Raw genomic sequence first — 15,771 nt, forward strand, 5'->3', positions numbered from 1 at the left:
GAAGGGACAGGCAGACTGCAAATACGGATACAACTAATGCCAAATGTGCCAGAGGCAGAGACAGAAGATGGGGGGGGGGGGGGGGGGGCGGGGAGTCTGCCTAAGGATCTGCTACAGGAACCCAGGGCTGTAGAACCAGAAGGGGAAGTCGGCAGGGGCAGACCTCCATCCGATGGGCCTGGCTCCAAAGCCTGTGGGAGGTCTAAGGACCACCCACAACACGTGCTCGTGAAGAGCCTGACAGAAATGCAAAGGCGGGGTGGGCTACACTCAGGCCAACTGAATTCACAGGGTCTGGACCCCAGGAAGCTGCATTATTTTCACAAGCATCTCAAGTGATTCTAATGCACAACATGGTTAGAAAACCAACACACAGAGCTCTTCTGCCTCTCCAGCCCTACCCCTGGTGATCGGGGACTGGTTCTCGGAGCCCCTGGAAGGTGGAGGATGATTCACGGTCATGGTCATGGATATGCTTATATAAACACTCCTGGCCAAACCCAGGGAGTTCTGGGAATCACCAATGAGGGCACCAGGGAAGCCAAAGAAGGAATTTTCAGCAGGTGAAGGAACTTTGTTTGTCAGGGTTTGGGGGAAAGTGTAGAAGTCTTAGGTAGGTGCCCAGCAAAAGGCCCCAGACCCCTCTTCCCGGGCCTCAAGAACAGAAGGCCAAAAACTAAGAAAGTCACTTTTTATTCCACAACTGGCCAATTCCAGCTACCACACAGTGATACAAGTTCTTCAACGTGCCCCATTATCTAGGTCGGTACTGTCCTAGAACTTTCTGCAATGACGGAAATGTTTGTCCGCACTCTCTAATACCGTAGCCACTAAACCACTGCTGGTTACTGAGCACTTGACACGTGGCCAGTACAGCAGAGAAAATGAATTTTTAATTTAAATTAAATTCAAATGTCACATCTGGCTTGTGGCTACTGAACCAGACAACACACTCCAGGACTCGGCCTCGTCCAGGGGTGGTTTGGTTCGAAAGCCAACTCTGTAGGGACCACGTGGCAGAAAGAGCCCTGGGAGTCACCACCGCCCCTCCCCAGAGGTTCACAGCAGCCCCGCCGTGAAGAGGGCAAACCTCAGAGCGGCGGCACGCCACGGGCACGCCGGATAAGGTTAGCCAGCCGCTTGGCCAGGCCGCCCGTGCTGGGCTCCTCGATGTGGAAGGTTCGGGTGAGGAGATTGTAGAAGGAGCCATAGCACACGGCCACCACCGTGCACGTGAGGCAGATGACGTTGTAGGGCATGCTGAAGTCCGGCGTGGGCAGGTTCACCAGCAGCGGCTCCGTGTAGAGGCGCACAAAGTAGCTAGAGCTATCGGAGACCGGGTACCTGGGGGTCGGGAAGGAAAGGTGAGGCAGGACGAGGCTGCTCCAACCCGCCCCACCCTGCCCCACCCCATCCCCACTCTTGGCTGCACTGGGTCCAAGCGCAGCGGCGAGGGTTTGCAAAGCTTTCTTAGCCTCAAAACCTTTTTGACAGAAGACATCTCGGATCAACACAGAAACAAGTAAGACAGCACAGAAACCTGTTCAAAGGAGAGCTGCCTTGTGCTGACGTGAGGAAAGGGGCCCAGCCTTCTCTGGGCTGCCTCTTCCTTAGCCTCCAGTCTCAGCCTCGAGGCTGTCTCCTCAGAGAAGTCCTCCTGGATAACCCACTGGAGTACTCCCCAGCACCACCCGTGACCCCATCACTCTAGACCAGAATCTCCCCTCCAGCCTCTTGACATGAGCAGGGCAGGGGCAAGGCTGCGTTGTGTCCTGCCGTATGCCCGGGGCTCTCTGAAGCACCTGGCATTTGATAAGCACTCGATGAAATATTCATTAAGAGAATCAATGAGTAAGCGCAGGCTAGAACTACAGCTCTCCTCATCTCTTTACTCTTCTGGAAGCACTTCAGGATCATTTCACAGAGTCAGAACAAATATTATAGACCACTAGGATTTTTATTGGGATTGAGTTAACTCTGCACATTGCTTTGGCCAGCAGAAACCTGATCGTCCGTGTGGATGCCCGCCCCGAAGCAGGCGGCTGAGGCCATACTTACAGGGACTTGAACAGGGGGCTCTCTTCCCAGTCCACGGGCTTGGCTGCCACCGTGCTGGGCACGAGGGCACTGATGACAGACGGGCTGTGGAGAGGCAGACAGGCCTTCCGTGGGTGGGTCTCCCCCACCAGGGGCAAAGCAGCACAGCGGGGGGTCAGGAGGCTACGGGGCAGTACGTGAGGGGAGCCCACCTGACGTAGAAGCCGTGGTTGGGGTCCGGGGTATACTCGGTCCATTTGAGCAGCGCCCGCTCAAACTGAATGGACACCTTGGTGGCCGAGTTGGCCGGCAGCTGAATCAGCATCTCCAGGAGGTGCGGCTGCAGCCGGTCCTGCGCGGGCTGGTAGTGGACGTAACCTGGGCAGAGGCAAGGTCACCCACACCTCTCTCCTGGGGTCAGACTACCTACACCCTCGCCCCTACCTATCAAGGTCTTAGGCTTTGGATCGCAGAAGCCAGGCAGGCTCAGGGAGGGGAGCAGGGTCCTAGAAAAGGGGAAAGATGTTTCCAGGGCAGCTGTCCCGAGACACGTTCAATCTAGTTAATCCTCCCATCGCTAAAACCGGGGCACCAGGCATCAGATGCCTGATGTGATGCAACAGGAAGTTCACAGAACCGGAAGTTTCCTGACCAAAATGTGGAACCCGAATCTAATCAAGTTTCTATATCTAACCACCAGCAACCAAGAAACGTAAGGGAGGGAGGAACATGTTAAACACAGGCACAAGGACAGATTTGGAATGTAGAACATTCCATATAACAAATGACCGAGTTTCTCCGAAAAACAGACTTGGGGGGAGAAAAGTGGGAACTGTTATAGATTGAGAGACTTAGGAGCAAACACCCCAATGCAAGACGTTAATAATGGGGAAACTGAGGGTGGGAGGAGACGGAGTACATGGGAACTCTGTGCTTTCTGCTCAGTTTTTCTCTCAACCTAAAATTGCTCTAAGAAAATAAAGCCTATGAATTAAAAAGAGAGAGAGAAACTTGAGAGCTTATCAAGCAAATGCAATGTGAGGACCCTGTTTCGATTCTCACCCAAAAAAACAATTATAAATTGCTATTTTTAAGACCACTGGGGGAAACGAGAGTGCCAATAATGGGTGATATTCTTTTAGAAGCCCTTTACCTGTTAGAGATATAGACTGAAGCGTGGTGGCTATGGTGTCTAGGATCTGTTTTAAGATACTCCAGCAGAAACGCAACAAGATCGAGAAACGGAGTAAGGGCAGAGATCACAAGCGAGGGGATCTGGAGGCCGCTGGCGCTTGTGACAGGCACAGGGCAGCGTGACACGCTGTGCGTCTGACACTTTCCAGAGCGAAAGGTTAAAAAACAAAACAGAAAAGTCCACAAAATACACGCGTGGGATGTCTGAAGGAGAGATTCTGAAGGTGCTACAAACAGTGGTGCGAAAGAGAAGCACAACAACCCCAGGCTGAAAAATGAGGCAACAGCAAGTGTTGAGACACGTTAAGTCTGGGTGTTCGGGATGTGCCAGAACCTCTGCCTGAGAAGTCCTCTGTTAGGTCTCCCTCCAGTCCAAACGACAAGCGCCCCAGTGCTATGCCTGCCACCTAGCGGAAAGCAGGCGGTAAATATTGACTCCTCTTCAACACAGAAAATACAAATACATTTTTGAAACTACAGCTCTTTACCCCTCCCAAGGAGACAAAAACCGTCTACGCCAGCTTTATCGTTTTTTGTTTCTACACTGTTTCTCCTGCTGCTAACCTGTTCTCCACTGCAAGCCCGTGAATCAGCACAAAAGGACGTGCCCAGGGCACCAAGGAAGGAGGAGCAAGTAAGTGAAACCGACGAGGAAATCACTGCCCTCGTAAAGCCCTATTAAGAATCAGTAGTACCGCGTGTTGAAACTATTTGTCTTGTAGAAATTACTTCCGCATCTGGCACCGTGAGGCTACCCTGTCCACGTTTCAAACCCTTCCGGACTTTGTGCCGGTGCAGTGTCTCCGAGACACTTGAGGAATGACCTGGAGACATGAGGGTTTGGGGGACCCGGGGGGACAGCAAGCTGGGGAGGGGGGCCCGGTCCAGGACTCGGCTCTCACTCGGTTTGTTGTCCTTGCCCTTGGAAGTGATGGTGAGGGTGTGCACATACAGCCGCAGGTGCCAGGGCACGGTGTCCAGCAGCAGCACGGGGAAGGCCCGGTGTGGGTGCGTGTTGTACAGCAGCGTGTTCAGCTTCCCGTTCTGCAGCCCGTAGCCGCTCACGTACCGCTGGGCATGCAGGAAGGGCACCGGAGGGGCCTCTGCACAGAGAAGTCCATGGTTAAGAGCCCCTAAAGGCAAGGGTCACTCCTCACGCCCACTCCCCTGGCCTCGTTCAGACTCTCCGAGCCAGGAGGCAGTGGGGAAGAGCTTTTCCAACAGAACTGGGAAACTTGCATTCTGGAATTATCCGCGTCTTCCCCGGCCCACAGCATGACAGAATTACTATAATTTCCTAAGCACTTGTATGTGCCGAGCTCCGTGCCCCCTCCAACCCAAACCAGTTGCCCTTGTGACAGTCCGCACTTTTCCTTGGTAACACTGAATGCAATCACAATTAATTAATTGTCTCAGGTCTGCCTCAGTCAACAGACATAATGTTTCTCAAATGCAGGGTATCTTAGGTCTTCAAAAAATATTTGCTTATTGAATGAACGAACTCTGTGTTTTACATTAATTACGTCATCTACTCTGCTGGGTAATTATGACCCCATTTTCCAGATGAGACAGTAAGTTTAGCAACCTGCCCAAGGTCACAGAGCTTAGAAGATGGAGTTAGATCAGAACAGCAACTCAAGGGGAGTCTAGGTGGCTCAGTCGGTTAAATCTCCGACTTTGGCTCAAGTCATGATCTCGCAGTTTTTGAGTTAGAGCCCCACATCAGGCTCTAAGCTGACAACTCAGTGCCTGGAGCTTGCTTCAGATTCTGTGTCTCTCTCTCTCTCTGCCCCTACCCCACTTGCACTTTGTCTCTCTCTGTCCCTCTCTCTCTCTCAAAAATAAATACACATTAAAAAAAAAATAAAACAAAAAACAAAAACAGCGACTTGGGACCTGGGTCTAAATACAAGCTTCATTCATATCCATGGTGAAAGGAAGGACTAGGAGTCTCCCCCAGAGATGAAACCTCTGTAGCCCACTGTGCCAGCGGCCCGTCCGCACCCACCGCTCTCTGGGGGGCTCTTCCACTTGAGCTGGAGGTTGAGGTTACGAGAGTTGTTGATCACTGCCGTGTCCAGCAAGTCGTAGACAGCGTAGGTCTTCCGGGCGCCGAGGATGACGTCCTGGTAGGTGGTGGTTGGGGGAGGGGTCACCTCCAACGTCTCATTGTCCTGGGGGCACAAGGGCAGGGCTGAGAAGAGAGCAGAGGCGCACGCCGGCCTTGGGTGAAGGGGGATGGTTGTGACTGGAGACATCGGTACCTGGTTATAGCCGGTGATGTCCACATAGACTCGGCTCTCTGAAGCCAGGGGGCAGGGCTCCGTCAGGGTTCGGGAGAACATCCGAAAGAGGGACCAATCTGAGGGGCAGAGGGCAGGGTTCAGCGGGGGCTGGGGACAGGCCTCGTTTGCACAGACAGGGCAGGACCAGTGATGGTGGGGGGCGATAATGAGTTGCCAGGGCAGCCTACCTTTCTTCCCCTGTCCTGTGACGAAGGCATCAAACACAACAGAAAGGGTCTGCCTCAGCTCCCAGGAGACGCTGGTACAGCGTGCATTCTACCACAAGGGCCAAACAGCGGCCGTGAGGACACATCACTCCCCACCCCCTACCACACACACAGCCTCGGGGACTCCCACCCGGACTCAATTCCTTGTCTAGTATGTATCTTCCCACCCATCGGTTTCCTACTGTTCACTACTGAGCACTTGACCCTGTGCCAGTGGCGTTATGTACCAGTCGAATGAACCATCACCAACACCCGTAGGAACCGATCCTACTATTGTTCTCATTGGACAGAGGAGGAAACCAGGCTCAGGGAAATGAAATGATCTGTCCAAGGTCATGCCCAGAGTGACTGGGCTGGCAGCTGCACACACAGCTATTGTTCTTAACCACCTGCCAGGCAACCGCTCAGTTTCCTTGGTGTGTGGCCAAATGCCCCAAATAATCAGCATCACGGCTAGCACTTACTACTGACTCAGCCCGCGACAAGACACTAGGCTACGTGCTTTACCTGCACGTTCCCTCAGGGGCCCTGGATGGCACCCCCACTGCCATTCCCCATGACTTACCCTGCAAACAGGACGGATATGCACTGCCTGGGAGTGGTAGCTAGTGTGGAACAAGCGGTCAGCCTTGAGCAGCACAGACAGGCCTGCCTGGAGGGAAGCAGGAAGAAGGGATAGGTCAGTGCCCTGCATGGTGAGACACCTGCTCCGAACACCGCCTGGGGGGGGGGGGGGGGGGGCAGGCAGAGAAGGGGCACACGCGCCAGCCCTGACTGCTCTCCAGGGCTCCCACGCACATTCAGGGCGCTCCGGCCTCACCTTGGAGCTGCAGGGTAAGAGCTTCTTCCATGGGGTGAGGTTCTCAGTGCAGACAACCTCTCGCGGTAGCACAGCGTAGCGCAGGAAATTGTGATCAGTGCCTGAGGGAGACTCAAGCTGTCTGGGGTGGGCTTTGGGGCCCAACTCTTCAGGACCCATACTCCAAAGTTGGGGTGACCCCCCTCCTGCTCGCCATGCAATTCTCCAGCACCACCGCCCTAACAGTCTCTGCTGGGGATGGGATCCCTCCTCTCCTCGGGAGAAGAAGGCAAGGCAGAGACAGCACGGCCTCGGGAAGCCTTCCTCCCAGGCCTGCACACCCAGGGGATTTATGACCCAGCCCAGATGAGGAAGGAGGAAGCTGAGGAGAAAGGAGGCAGAAGTTCAGGCAAGAGGTACCAGAAAGAAGCAAAGGGCCACGGGGCTATCTCACCATTGGCCAGTCCCAGGGGTTTGAAGGAGGCAGTGGGAGTGACCGTGTTGGTGGAGTCAATGAAGTTCAAAGAGGCGCAGAAGATACCCGAGAGCACGTTACTGAGCTCCTTCCAAGATTTATCCACGCTGGATGGAGACACAAACCCACTCACTGTCACGGGGCTGCCTCTGCTCCCTCCGTCCAAGCCTGCACTTGGCTGCCAAATCATTAGACTGACTAGCTCCCGGAGTTGCCAGGGCCCAGGTGCCCTGCTCAGCCACCTCCTGGGTCTCGCCCTACCCACCTCTTCTTCCTCACTCTGGACATCCCTGCATCCCCACAGGTCTCTGTTCAGGTGATTCCTCCTCCTGCCTGGGAATGCCCTACTCACCCCTCTCTGCCCACCATCAAAGAAGCCCCCTCCTCCAGGAAGGCTCTCCTGCCCTCCTCAACCACAGCCTCCTCCTGTGCTGTGATCGTTCTGACCATATGGGCCTCTCACAAGGTCCCTCCTGGGACATGGCTAGGTGGTGGCAGCATCTTGTTTTAAGCATCTTTTCTCCTCAACTAGGCTATGAGCAACCAGGGGACAAGGAGCAAGTCTGGGTCACCTACGTATGTTCCACAATACCATGTAAAGTGCCCCACATCTTCAGAGGCTGAGATCATCCCAATGAACCACCTGAGGTGTGCCCAGCTGGGCAAAACTACATATTTCCCTGTGAATGCCCTGGGCGTGAAAGTAAGTCCTGGTTCCACCCTCAGAGTGGGAAGCCCTACATCTATAAAGGCTCACTGAACAAGGGGAAACAACCATTCTAGGACCCTACAAAAACATCAAATTAAATCAGAAAGAGAAATATCACAACGGACTTGGTCTCTATATTCATAACAGAAAGCATAAAACCAAAATTCTCAACATCAGCTCCACATTACAGGCAATTATGAGCTGAGGGGAGACAGTGACAGCAAAGCAGATGGCAAGAAGGCAAAGGAGCCAGAGTTCAGGCAAGAGAGGAAGGGTTGGCAGATCTGGAAATCACCGCTTGCTCCTTAGCTGATACCACCTCAGTGTTGTCCTGAGGTTTTTCAATAATCCTCTGCTCAGAGTTTTCCAATCGCCCCAATCCTGAAGCCTCAAATAAAGACTGCAAACTTGGAAGCCTGAAAGCTCTACCGAAGCCACAATCCGGTTTCACTTGGTGTGCACAATATTGGCCCACACAGCATTTCTTAAATTTTGAAATTACCGATATTTAAATTTGCCAATGTGCACACTAAAATCCAGATTTCTGGCATCTCTGGCAAATGAGAGTATCTGACAACAGTCGGCAACAATGTTCCCACGTGGCAACAATCTACTGAGGCTGAGTGGCAGCTGTCCTCTCAAGCTCTCTAGCCATAGTCCCTACCCCTCTCCATTATTCCCCCCTTTTTAAATCATACTTGTGCTACTGATTTCTCACAGTGGAATTAAGAGGAAATTGTGATACAACAGCAGTACCTAAACCTGTCCCTCTCCCAAACGGAAGCTATTCCTCTAACATGGAGATCTGGGGTCTCGTAGGCCAATTCTAGCCCACAGATGTTTTGTTTGGCCCTCCTGGTGTGATGATGATGAGGGTAGCGAATGTCTTTTAAAAGGTTATCCAGTTTGCCACAGTCTTCTACTGCCTTACATCTAAGTAAGCTTCAATTCTTTGTTACCTGCCTCTGCAGATACATGCATGTGCTACCTTGTGGAAGTATTAAGGGAAGTAAAAAAACCACCAAAGTAAAGAATGCCACTTAGTGGTAATATCATTTCTTACTTCTGATGCCAGTTTCACCCCCCACAGAATTGCTGCCCACTGGAACTGCTGCCCCCCAAGATCAGTGGCAGGATGACAACACCCGTGGCTGCTACGTCCCCTCTATGGCCTGCAACAGTCCTCAAGGTGGGCACTCACTCAGTGACGGTGTCTTGGAACCAGACCCAGAGCTCTGCACCTGATGGGGCCTGCAGGAAAGGTGGCCCCCAGTATCGAGTCCTCCAAAAGCCTTGCGTGAATGACAAGTGCAGCTCTCGTAGAGAATATTTGGAGATCAACTGCCCCAGGGCCTTGGGAAATAGCCTATAATGAGATACTGGAAAGGGGGAGCAAGTGAGTGATGATCCTGGAGGACAGGTTCTCAGCCACCCCAAAGAAGCAACAGAACCCAGGCGCTGGGGCCAGAGACATCCGAATGCCATACCAAACTGTCATTTACTAGTGATGTGATCTTGACCAAGTGCCCTTACCTCTCTACATCTCCAACATCGCTCACAGAACTTAGCACTGCGCCTAGCACCCAGGATAAACAGTAACCGCCAATAGCATCATCGTCAGTTTTGTCGACGCAGCGTTCTAACTAAAGGGTTATAGAGTGGCAGCCTGGGCCTGCGGAAAGAGCACCTGAACTAGGAGTCAGGAGGAGTCACTGCCCCTCTCCGGGCCTCAGTTTCACCACCGGTATAACGGGGTTCTTCAGTAACTCTCCCATCTTTCCCCAAAGAGCTAGTTTGTCGGGGCCCGAGTCCAGGGCCCAGAAACCCTTCCCGGGAACCAAGCCCCGCCTCCCAAAGCTTGTCTCTACCCACCGTCCCAGCAAGTGCCACAGACACCTTTCTAGCCTCACCCTCTCTCTCACCTTCTTCCCGCTGCAGCTCCGAATCCCAGCGCGTGCGGAACTGGAACGTGGCGGCTACGTCCCCAGAAGGCAGCGGGGTGATAACGAGCTCCTCCCTCAGGCTGTCGCGTGGGGGCTCTGCATGGCCCCTGCCCACCGGACCCAGGAGCAGCAGCACGAGCAGGACAAGCGGCAAGGCCGCCGCCATGCCTGCGGCTGCTTCCGCCTGCAAGCGGCGCCCGCCCCCACGAAAGACCGGCCTCCAATAGGAAGAGCGTCTGAGAAAGGACTTCCGGTGCCGTCCCGGAAACCGGGGTGAGATTACCAGAGAGACGGGCTAGCTAGGTCCTTCGTGGCTGGTTCGTCTAGGGGCGCTCCGTAGGGCACGAAGGGCGGTGGACGTTTGGCCTGATGGGGGTGGGATGGGGGGCTGAATGGATGACTCCCTACTTTGCGGTATTCCTACCCATTAGAATTTGCTTAATAATACCGAGTGTCGCCACTGCCGCTGTGCCTATGTGATGATAGTTGAGGAAACAGGCTGAAAAGGTTACTTTTGCTAGGTCACGTGACAGGTCTCGTGCTTCTGGTGTCTCCATTTGCGCAGTCCTAAATCTGATGCGGAGCTTTTCCTGTAAAACCCCCGAATAACTGTCCCCTTTATTATGAAAAATGTCAAACATACAGCATAATTTAAAGAATGAACGCCTGTTAATGAACGTGTATTTCCCCATCACCTAGACTCCACCACTGACATTTTACTATACTTGCTTTATCACATATTGGTCTGTAAATCCCTCAATTCTTATGTTTTGATACATTTCAAGGTAAATTGCAGACATAAGTACACTTCTCCCCCCTAAATATTTCAGCATGCATGTCATTAAATAAAGGTTAATATTTGTTGATATTTTTCTTTTGGTGTAAAATTTACATACAATGAAATGCACAATCCAAGTGCACATTCACTGAGTCTGACAAGAGCATACACCCATCAAGATCTAGAACATTCCTAAAACCCTAGAGAGTTGGTTAGTCTGCTTGCCAGTCAATCTCTGCCTCCTTCCTTCCAGAGGCAACCAATGTTTTGATTTTTCTCCACGAAATAGCTTAATCTGTTCTACTGGCTCATATAAGTGAAACCATCATATAGTGCGTATACTTTCTTGTGTAAGACTTCATTCACAGGAAGAATGTTTCTGAGAACCATCCATGTTCTTGCATGTATCAGCAGCTTTTCTTTTTATTGCTATGTAGTATTAAATTGTATGAATACACCTTAGTTTATCCTGATGATGAACACCTGAGCTCTTTCAAGACTTTAGTTCTTATGAACTAGGTTGCTGTATAGGTTACTTTGTAGACATATGTTTATTTCCTTTGGGTAAATACTTAGGAGTGGTCAAAGAATAGGTAAATGTTTAACTGTCTAAGAAACTTTCAGAGCTTTTTCCAAAATGTATCATTTTATACTTGCACCAACAATATGTGAGAGTTCTGGATACTCCACATCCTGCTCCACGTTTTTAATTTTTTGGATTTTTTAGCTTTAGCTATATGGTATACATATATCTTATTGTGGTTTTATTTTGCATTTCCCTGATGTATAATGATGTTGAATATCTTTTCATATGCTTATTGGCCATACATCTGTTTTCTTTTGTGAAAAGTCTGTTAAAATATTTTTGCCCACCCCTCCCCCTTTTTCTATTGGTTTATTTGCCTTTTTATTATTGAGTTGTAAAGTTCCAACATTAAAATTCCTGCTTTGGTTTTTCCAGCTGCCCTGTGAGAAACACAGTCACAAAAGATTTTGCCCACAGTCTCTTGGGGAAACTCACAACCATACTTCTACAAAGAGCCAAATTTGGTGTCGGACAGGTCTACCAAGATATGCCCCAACCAACCAGAGAGGAAGTGTCAAAAGGTGTCATTATGCCTTCATTCTACTTATATATATAGTGTTCTTCTCCCACTAGACATGGAATGGAAGAAAGGCCCTGAGTTTAGATGTCAGACTGAGAAGGGTTCAAATCCCCACAGCAGCTTTTAACCCATATGAGCATAAGCAACCCGTGTCACTTTTCTTCCTCTGAAAAATAGATAAACCTACTCTCGGGGTTGTTGTAAGAATTAGAAAGTATGTATATGTAGGGTCTAGAATGTAGTAAGTGCTTAATATTTACTATCATTTACTCAATCTTTGATATAGGGTCTATGATCTCCATTTTACAGAAGAGAAAACTGGAGTACAGAAAGTAAGATAATTGCCTAACATCACATTGAGTCATGAAGCCAGGACTAGAGTCCACACCATCAACCTCAAGAAGGAAGGAAGGAAGGAAGGAAGGAAGGAAGGAAGGAAGGAAGGAAGGGAAAGAAAGAAAGAAAGAAAGAAAGAAAGAAAGAAAGAAAGAGGAAGAAAGAAAAGAAAGAAAGAAAAAGAAAGAAAGAAAGAGAAAGGGGAAGAAAGAAAGAAAAGAAAGAAAGAAAGAAAGAAAGAAAGAAAGAAAGAAAGAGCTGCCATCGTTATGATTATATTTCTGTGCTTTGTCTCCATTTGAATTGCCTGTCGCCATCATAAAGACCCAGCCACCTCCAGGAGACTTACCTTCTCCCTCTCTGGTGTGCTATAGTCCCCTGTGCACTTCTGCTACAGCCTGTGTCATATTTCCATTGTGTGTGGCCATGTCGGCTCCTGGAAGAGCTCTTGGTCACCTTAGTATTTGTTTCCTAAGCAAGGAGGCTAGCACATAGTAGGTGCTCAGTAATGTCTGAACAAACAAAAATCACAGCACAGTCCCATATTGTCCCCACACTGTCATGCTGTTCAGTGTCAAGTTCTGTGCATTCCTAGGGACTGCCACAGTGCACACCTTCCAGGGAATCTTCCCCAAAGCTGTGGCCCCTCCTATTTCCTCCACAGCATAGGATTCTACAGGATGAGCTTGTCTTCTTCCCCTCCTCCCCAGAGTCTGTGACCAGTCTAGGCAATAGACAGAAGAAGCCACACCGTGGCTTGGAGACTGAAAGCTGGGCCACTTGCCTAGGAGTTGGCTCCGAATCCCCTTTTCCTCTCCAGGGGCACTGTGTGGCCTCAAAAAACAGTCAGCTGGAGATGCTGGCTCTGAAGGCTAGCCAAGACCCTGTGGTTTAGCAGAAGAAGAGATCATTGTCCAAGAAGGAAGTAGTCCTGGGGTCTCAGCTGACCCTAGACTTTTCCAGGCAGGGCTGGAGCTCATAGCAGCTGAACTGAAGGCTCCCCAAAGGCTCACAAACAATTCTATCTCTCCAGAAGGCTGGAGTCCCTCTCCCCAGGCAAACTCCCTGCCCTAAGCCCCACAGATCTAAACATCCTGTGCCTGGAGTACTAAGAGATTTGTTGACCTATTGACAGCAACCAAGCAAGTCTAGCTTCCCATTATTTGCCTCGGAGGGGAATAGGGTGCCCTTGGGAGCTGAGAAGCCCTGCATAGCAGAGCCACGGAGCTCATAGGCTGCAGCCCAGAAGGCTCAGCCACAGTCGGGCGGCTGAACTTTGCTACTCCAAAGGAAGGGAGAGGGCAAAGACAGAGACCATGTCTTTTGTGTGCAGCAAAGTCCTAAACAACCCAGAACAACTGCAAAATTTAACATGAGACTGAGTCCCGGCCCAGTTTAGTGGATGATCTCAACTTGGACACAGAGGCTTTGAGACAAAAGGAGCACAAAACTCCCACAAGTTTCTCACCAGTGCTAGGAAAAGCACTCAAGAGCTGTCACTTACAATGGCCTCCTGCAGGGGTGGAAGCAGGCTGGGATGACTGGAAGACTGCAGGCCTGTCACTCACTCAGCCTGGGTGGCACCAGGAGCTTTGGGATTTAGGCTGAAGGTCACTGATCCCATGGGTGGTGTTTGATGTATGAAGTGGGGTGGAATGCTTTATTTATTTATTTATTTATTTATTTATTTATTTATTTATTTATTTATTTATTTATTTATTACTTTTTTTTGATGTGAGAAATGCCTTGATGCCCCTTATGGCTGGGTCCTAGAACTCTCCTTTCTTCTTCCACTCCCCATCCCTCCCTGGGCACACTCACATAGCACCTACACCTGGTAGCTCCGTCTATTTATTTTCCCAGCCTAATCCTCTCCAAACCCCACACTCGGGTCTGAGTGCCTACCCAATATGCCCTCTTGCACGTCTCAAGAGCACCTCAAACTCAACACGTCCAAAAACAAATGTATGACCTTCTTCCCAAGCCTGGTTCTCTCTGACACTCCCCATCTGGGGAAATAACACTCTACATGGTCCTGTTGCATGAGGGAGAAACAATGGTGGCACCCTTAACCCCTTCCTCTCTCACCTACCTGTCAGATCTTTTGGAACTTGTCTCCCAAACATCTCTTCATTCCTTCCACCTTTCTGTATCCCATCCACCTCCACCCTCGTCCATTGCCTGAGACGTAGCTGGCTGCCATCACCTCCTGATTCCCAGGCATCCACTCCTCCAGTCAGCATTCCACAAGGAGCCTCTCCCCCCCGCCCCCACCACCTTGCTCCCCCTAGGTGACTCCTTCTTACCCTTGAGGGCTCGGCTCAGCTCAGATGCCACTTCCTCAAGGAAGATGTTCCGTGAGTGCTCCCAGTAGGCTATTAAGTCCTTCCTAGCACTGGTCATAATTACAATTTTACATTTGGGCCCCCACTAGATTAGACCCCCATAAAAGCAGCACTGTGCCCCCCCCTTTTTTTATTCTTGTCACTCTACATTCCCAAGCCATGCTCAGTGTCTTATACGTGTTAAACATTGACATTTAATAAATATTTACTGAATGAATGTCATTTATTTGTTTATATCCTGCCTCAACCGTCAAGCTGATCATTATTACCATTATCTCCTGCATGGAGTATTGTGTTAGATGTCTGTCCTGAGCCTCTCTCCTCCTCCGGTATATTCTTTCCACTGTGGCCAGAATTACCTTTTTAACAAGCAAGTTCAACCACCTGTAATTCTTCATTACTCCCCATAAAGTCCAAATTCGTGACCTCTAACATGTAAACTGCCAGTTACCATTCCAAAGACTGTCTTCTTGTTCCTTAGTAACATACCCCTGATTTTAACAAGAGAGTAGTGTACCCCTACTAAAGGATTATCCTGCCCTCTCCAGTAGCCCTGGTGCTTCTGAGAGGTTTGAAAGGTAGTACAGAAATCAGATGCATTGGTAACTCAGTGACTCAAAAAGGTTACTGTCTTTCCAAAGACCAGAATTTTCTTTCTTGTAGGTAATGCTGGGTCCCTATGTCTATAAAATATCTGTAAGTGAAACATTTCTCACGTTAGCAAGCTCTGGTCGGTGAGTTGAAAGTGGACATCGCTGGACAGAACTCCCAAGAATGCTTCCTGAAGTGGAAACAGACCGCAGGCTGTGCTGTGCCCATCCCCGGTTTTCTCTCCGTCTTTCTGCCGGCTTCAGGGACGTGATGGCTGGCACCGCAGCAGCCATCAGACATAAGCTATCAATGAGAATCCCAGCCGTGTGGCTGGGACGGCTGAGAAAAAGAGCCAAAACGAACTCAGGCGCCCAAGAACTCTGGAGCAGTCATACAGCCCTGTGCTTTGGGCTTCTTTTCTATAAGGAAAGAAAACTAACTTAAGTCTCTGATCTTTTACTAGCAGCCAAACTGAAACTTGATACAGGCTTCAAAGTATTTCATGACTAACCTTTGTCAGTCTTACCTCTCCCTTCCTCTCATCCTCAAATTCCACAGTTCAGCCAAGCTGAATGTTTCAGTTCCTCGGAGCTGTTTCTCCCCATTTAAAGTCTTCTCAAGCTGCTCTTTCTGCCTGGATTACAGCCCCCATTTGGCAAACTCCCACTCAGCCTCTGGATCTCAGCTTAAAACTCAGCTCTTCAATGACCATACGAGCTATTTTCTGACACCAGAGTCGCTCGCTCATCACGCTGCTTATTACACTGTGAATTGTGGTATTTACCTGATTTTCTCCTCCAGAGACAGTAAACTGCATGCAGGCAGGGATACAGCCTGTCTTGTTCAAAACTGCATTCCAAATGTCTGGCATAGGTATTCAAGAAATACTTCCTGAAGATATAGAGTACATGAGAGATGGGGACATGGTGTTGGCTAGAGAACCGAA

General features: G+C 50.1%; 1 protein-coding gene across 1 annotated transcript; it reads right to left on the minus strand.

Moving 5' to 3' along the window:
* Positions 1 to 677: 677 nt before the first annotated feature.
* PIGT (phosphatidylinositol glycan anchor biosynthesis class T) lies at positions 678 to 9,876 on the minus strand. Its single transcript, XM_047851391.1, has 12 exons — positions 9,649 to 9,876; positions 8,928 to 9,105; positions 6,997 to 7,124; positions 6,564 to 6,664; positions 6,309 to 6,395; positions 5,705 to 5,792; positions 5,496 to 5,593; positions 5,240 to 5,405; positions 4,134 to 4,334; positions 2,250 to 2,415; positions 2,059 to 2,142; positions 678 to 1,344 (listed from the first exon to the last, which is right to left on the minus strand). Exons 1-12 carry the CDS (start codon positions 9,833 to 9,835, stop codon positions 1,092 to 1,094), a joined length of 1,737 nt encoding a protein of 578 aa, XP_047707347.1. The 5' UTR covers positions 9,836 to 9,876; the 3' UTR covers positions 678 to 1,091.
* Between the last annotated feature and the right edge of the window lie 5,895 nt (positions 9,877 to 15,771).

This window comes from Prionailurus viverrinus, chromosome A3, assembly GCF_022837055.1.
Source record: "Prionailurus viverrinus isolate Anna chromosome A3, UM_Priviv_1.0, whole genome shotgun sequence".
Lineage (NCBI taxonomy): Eukaryota > Metazoa > Chordata > Mammalia > Carnivora > Felidae > Prionailurus > Prionailurus viverrinus.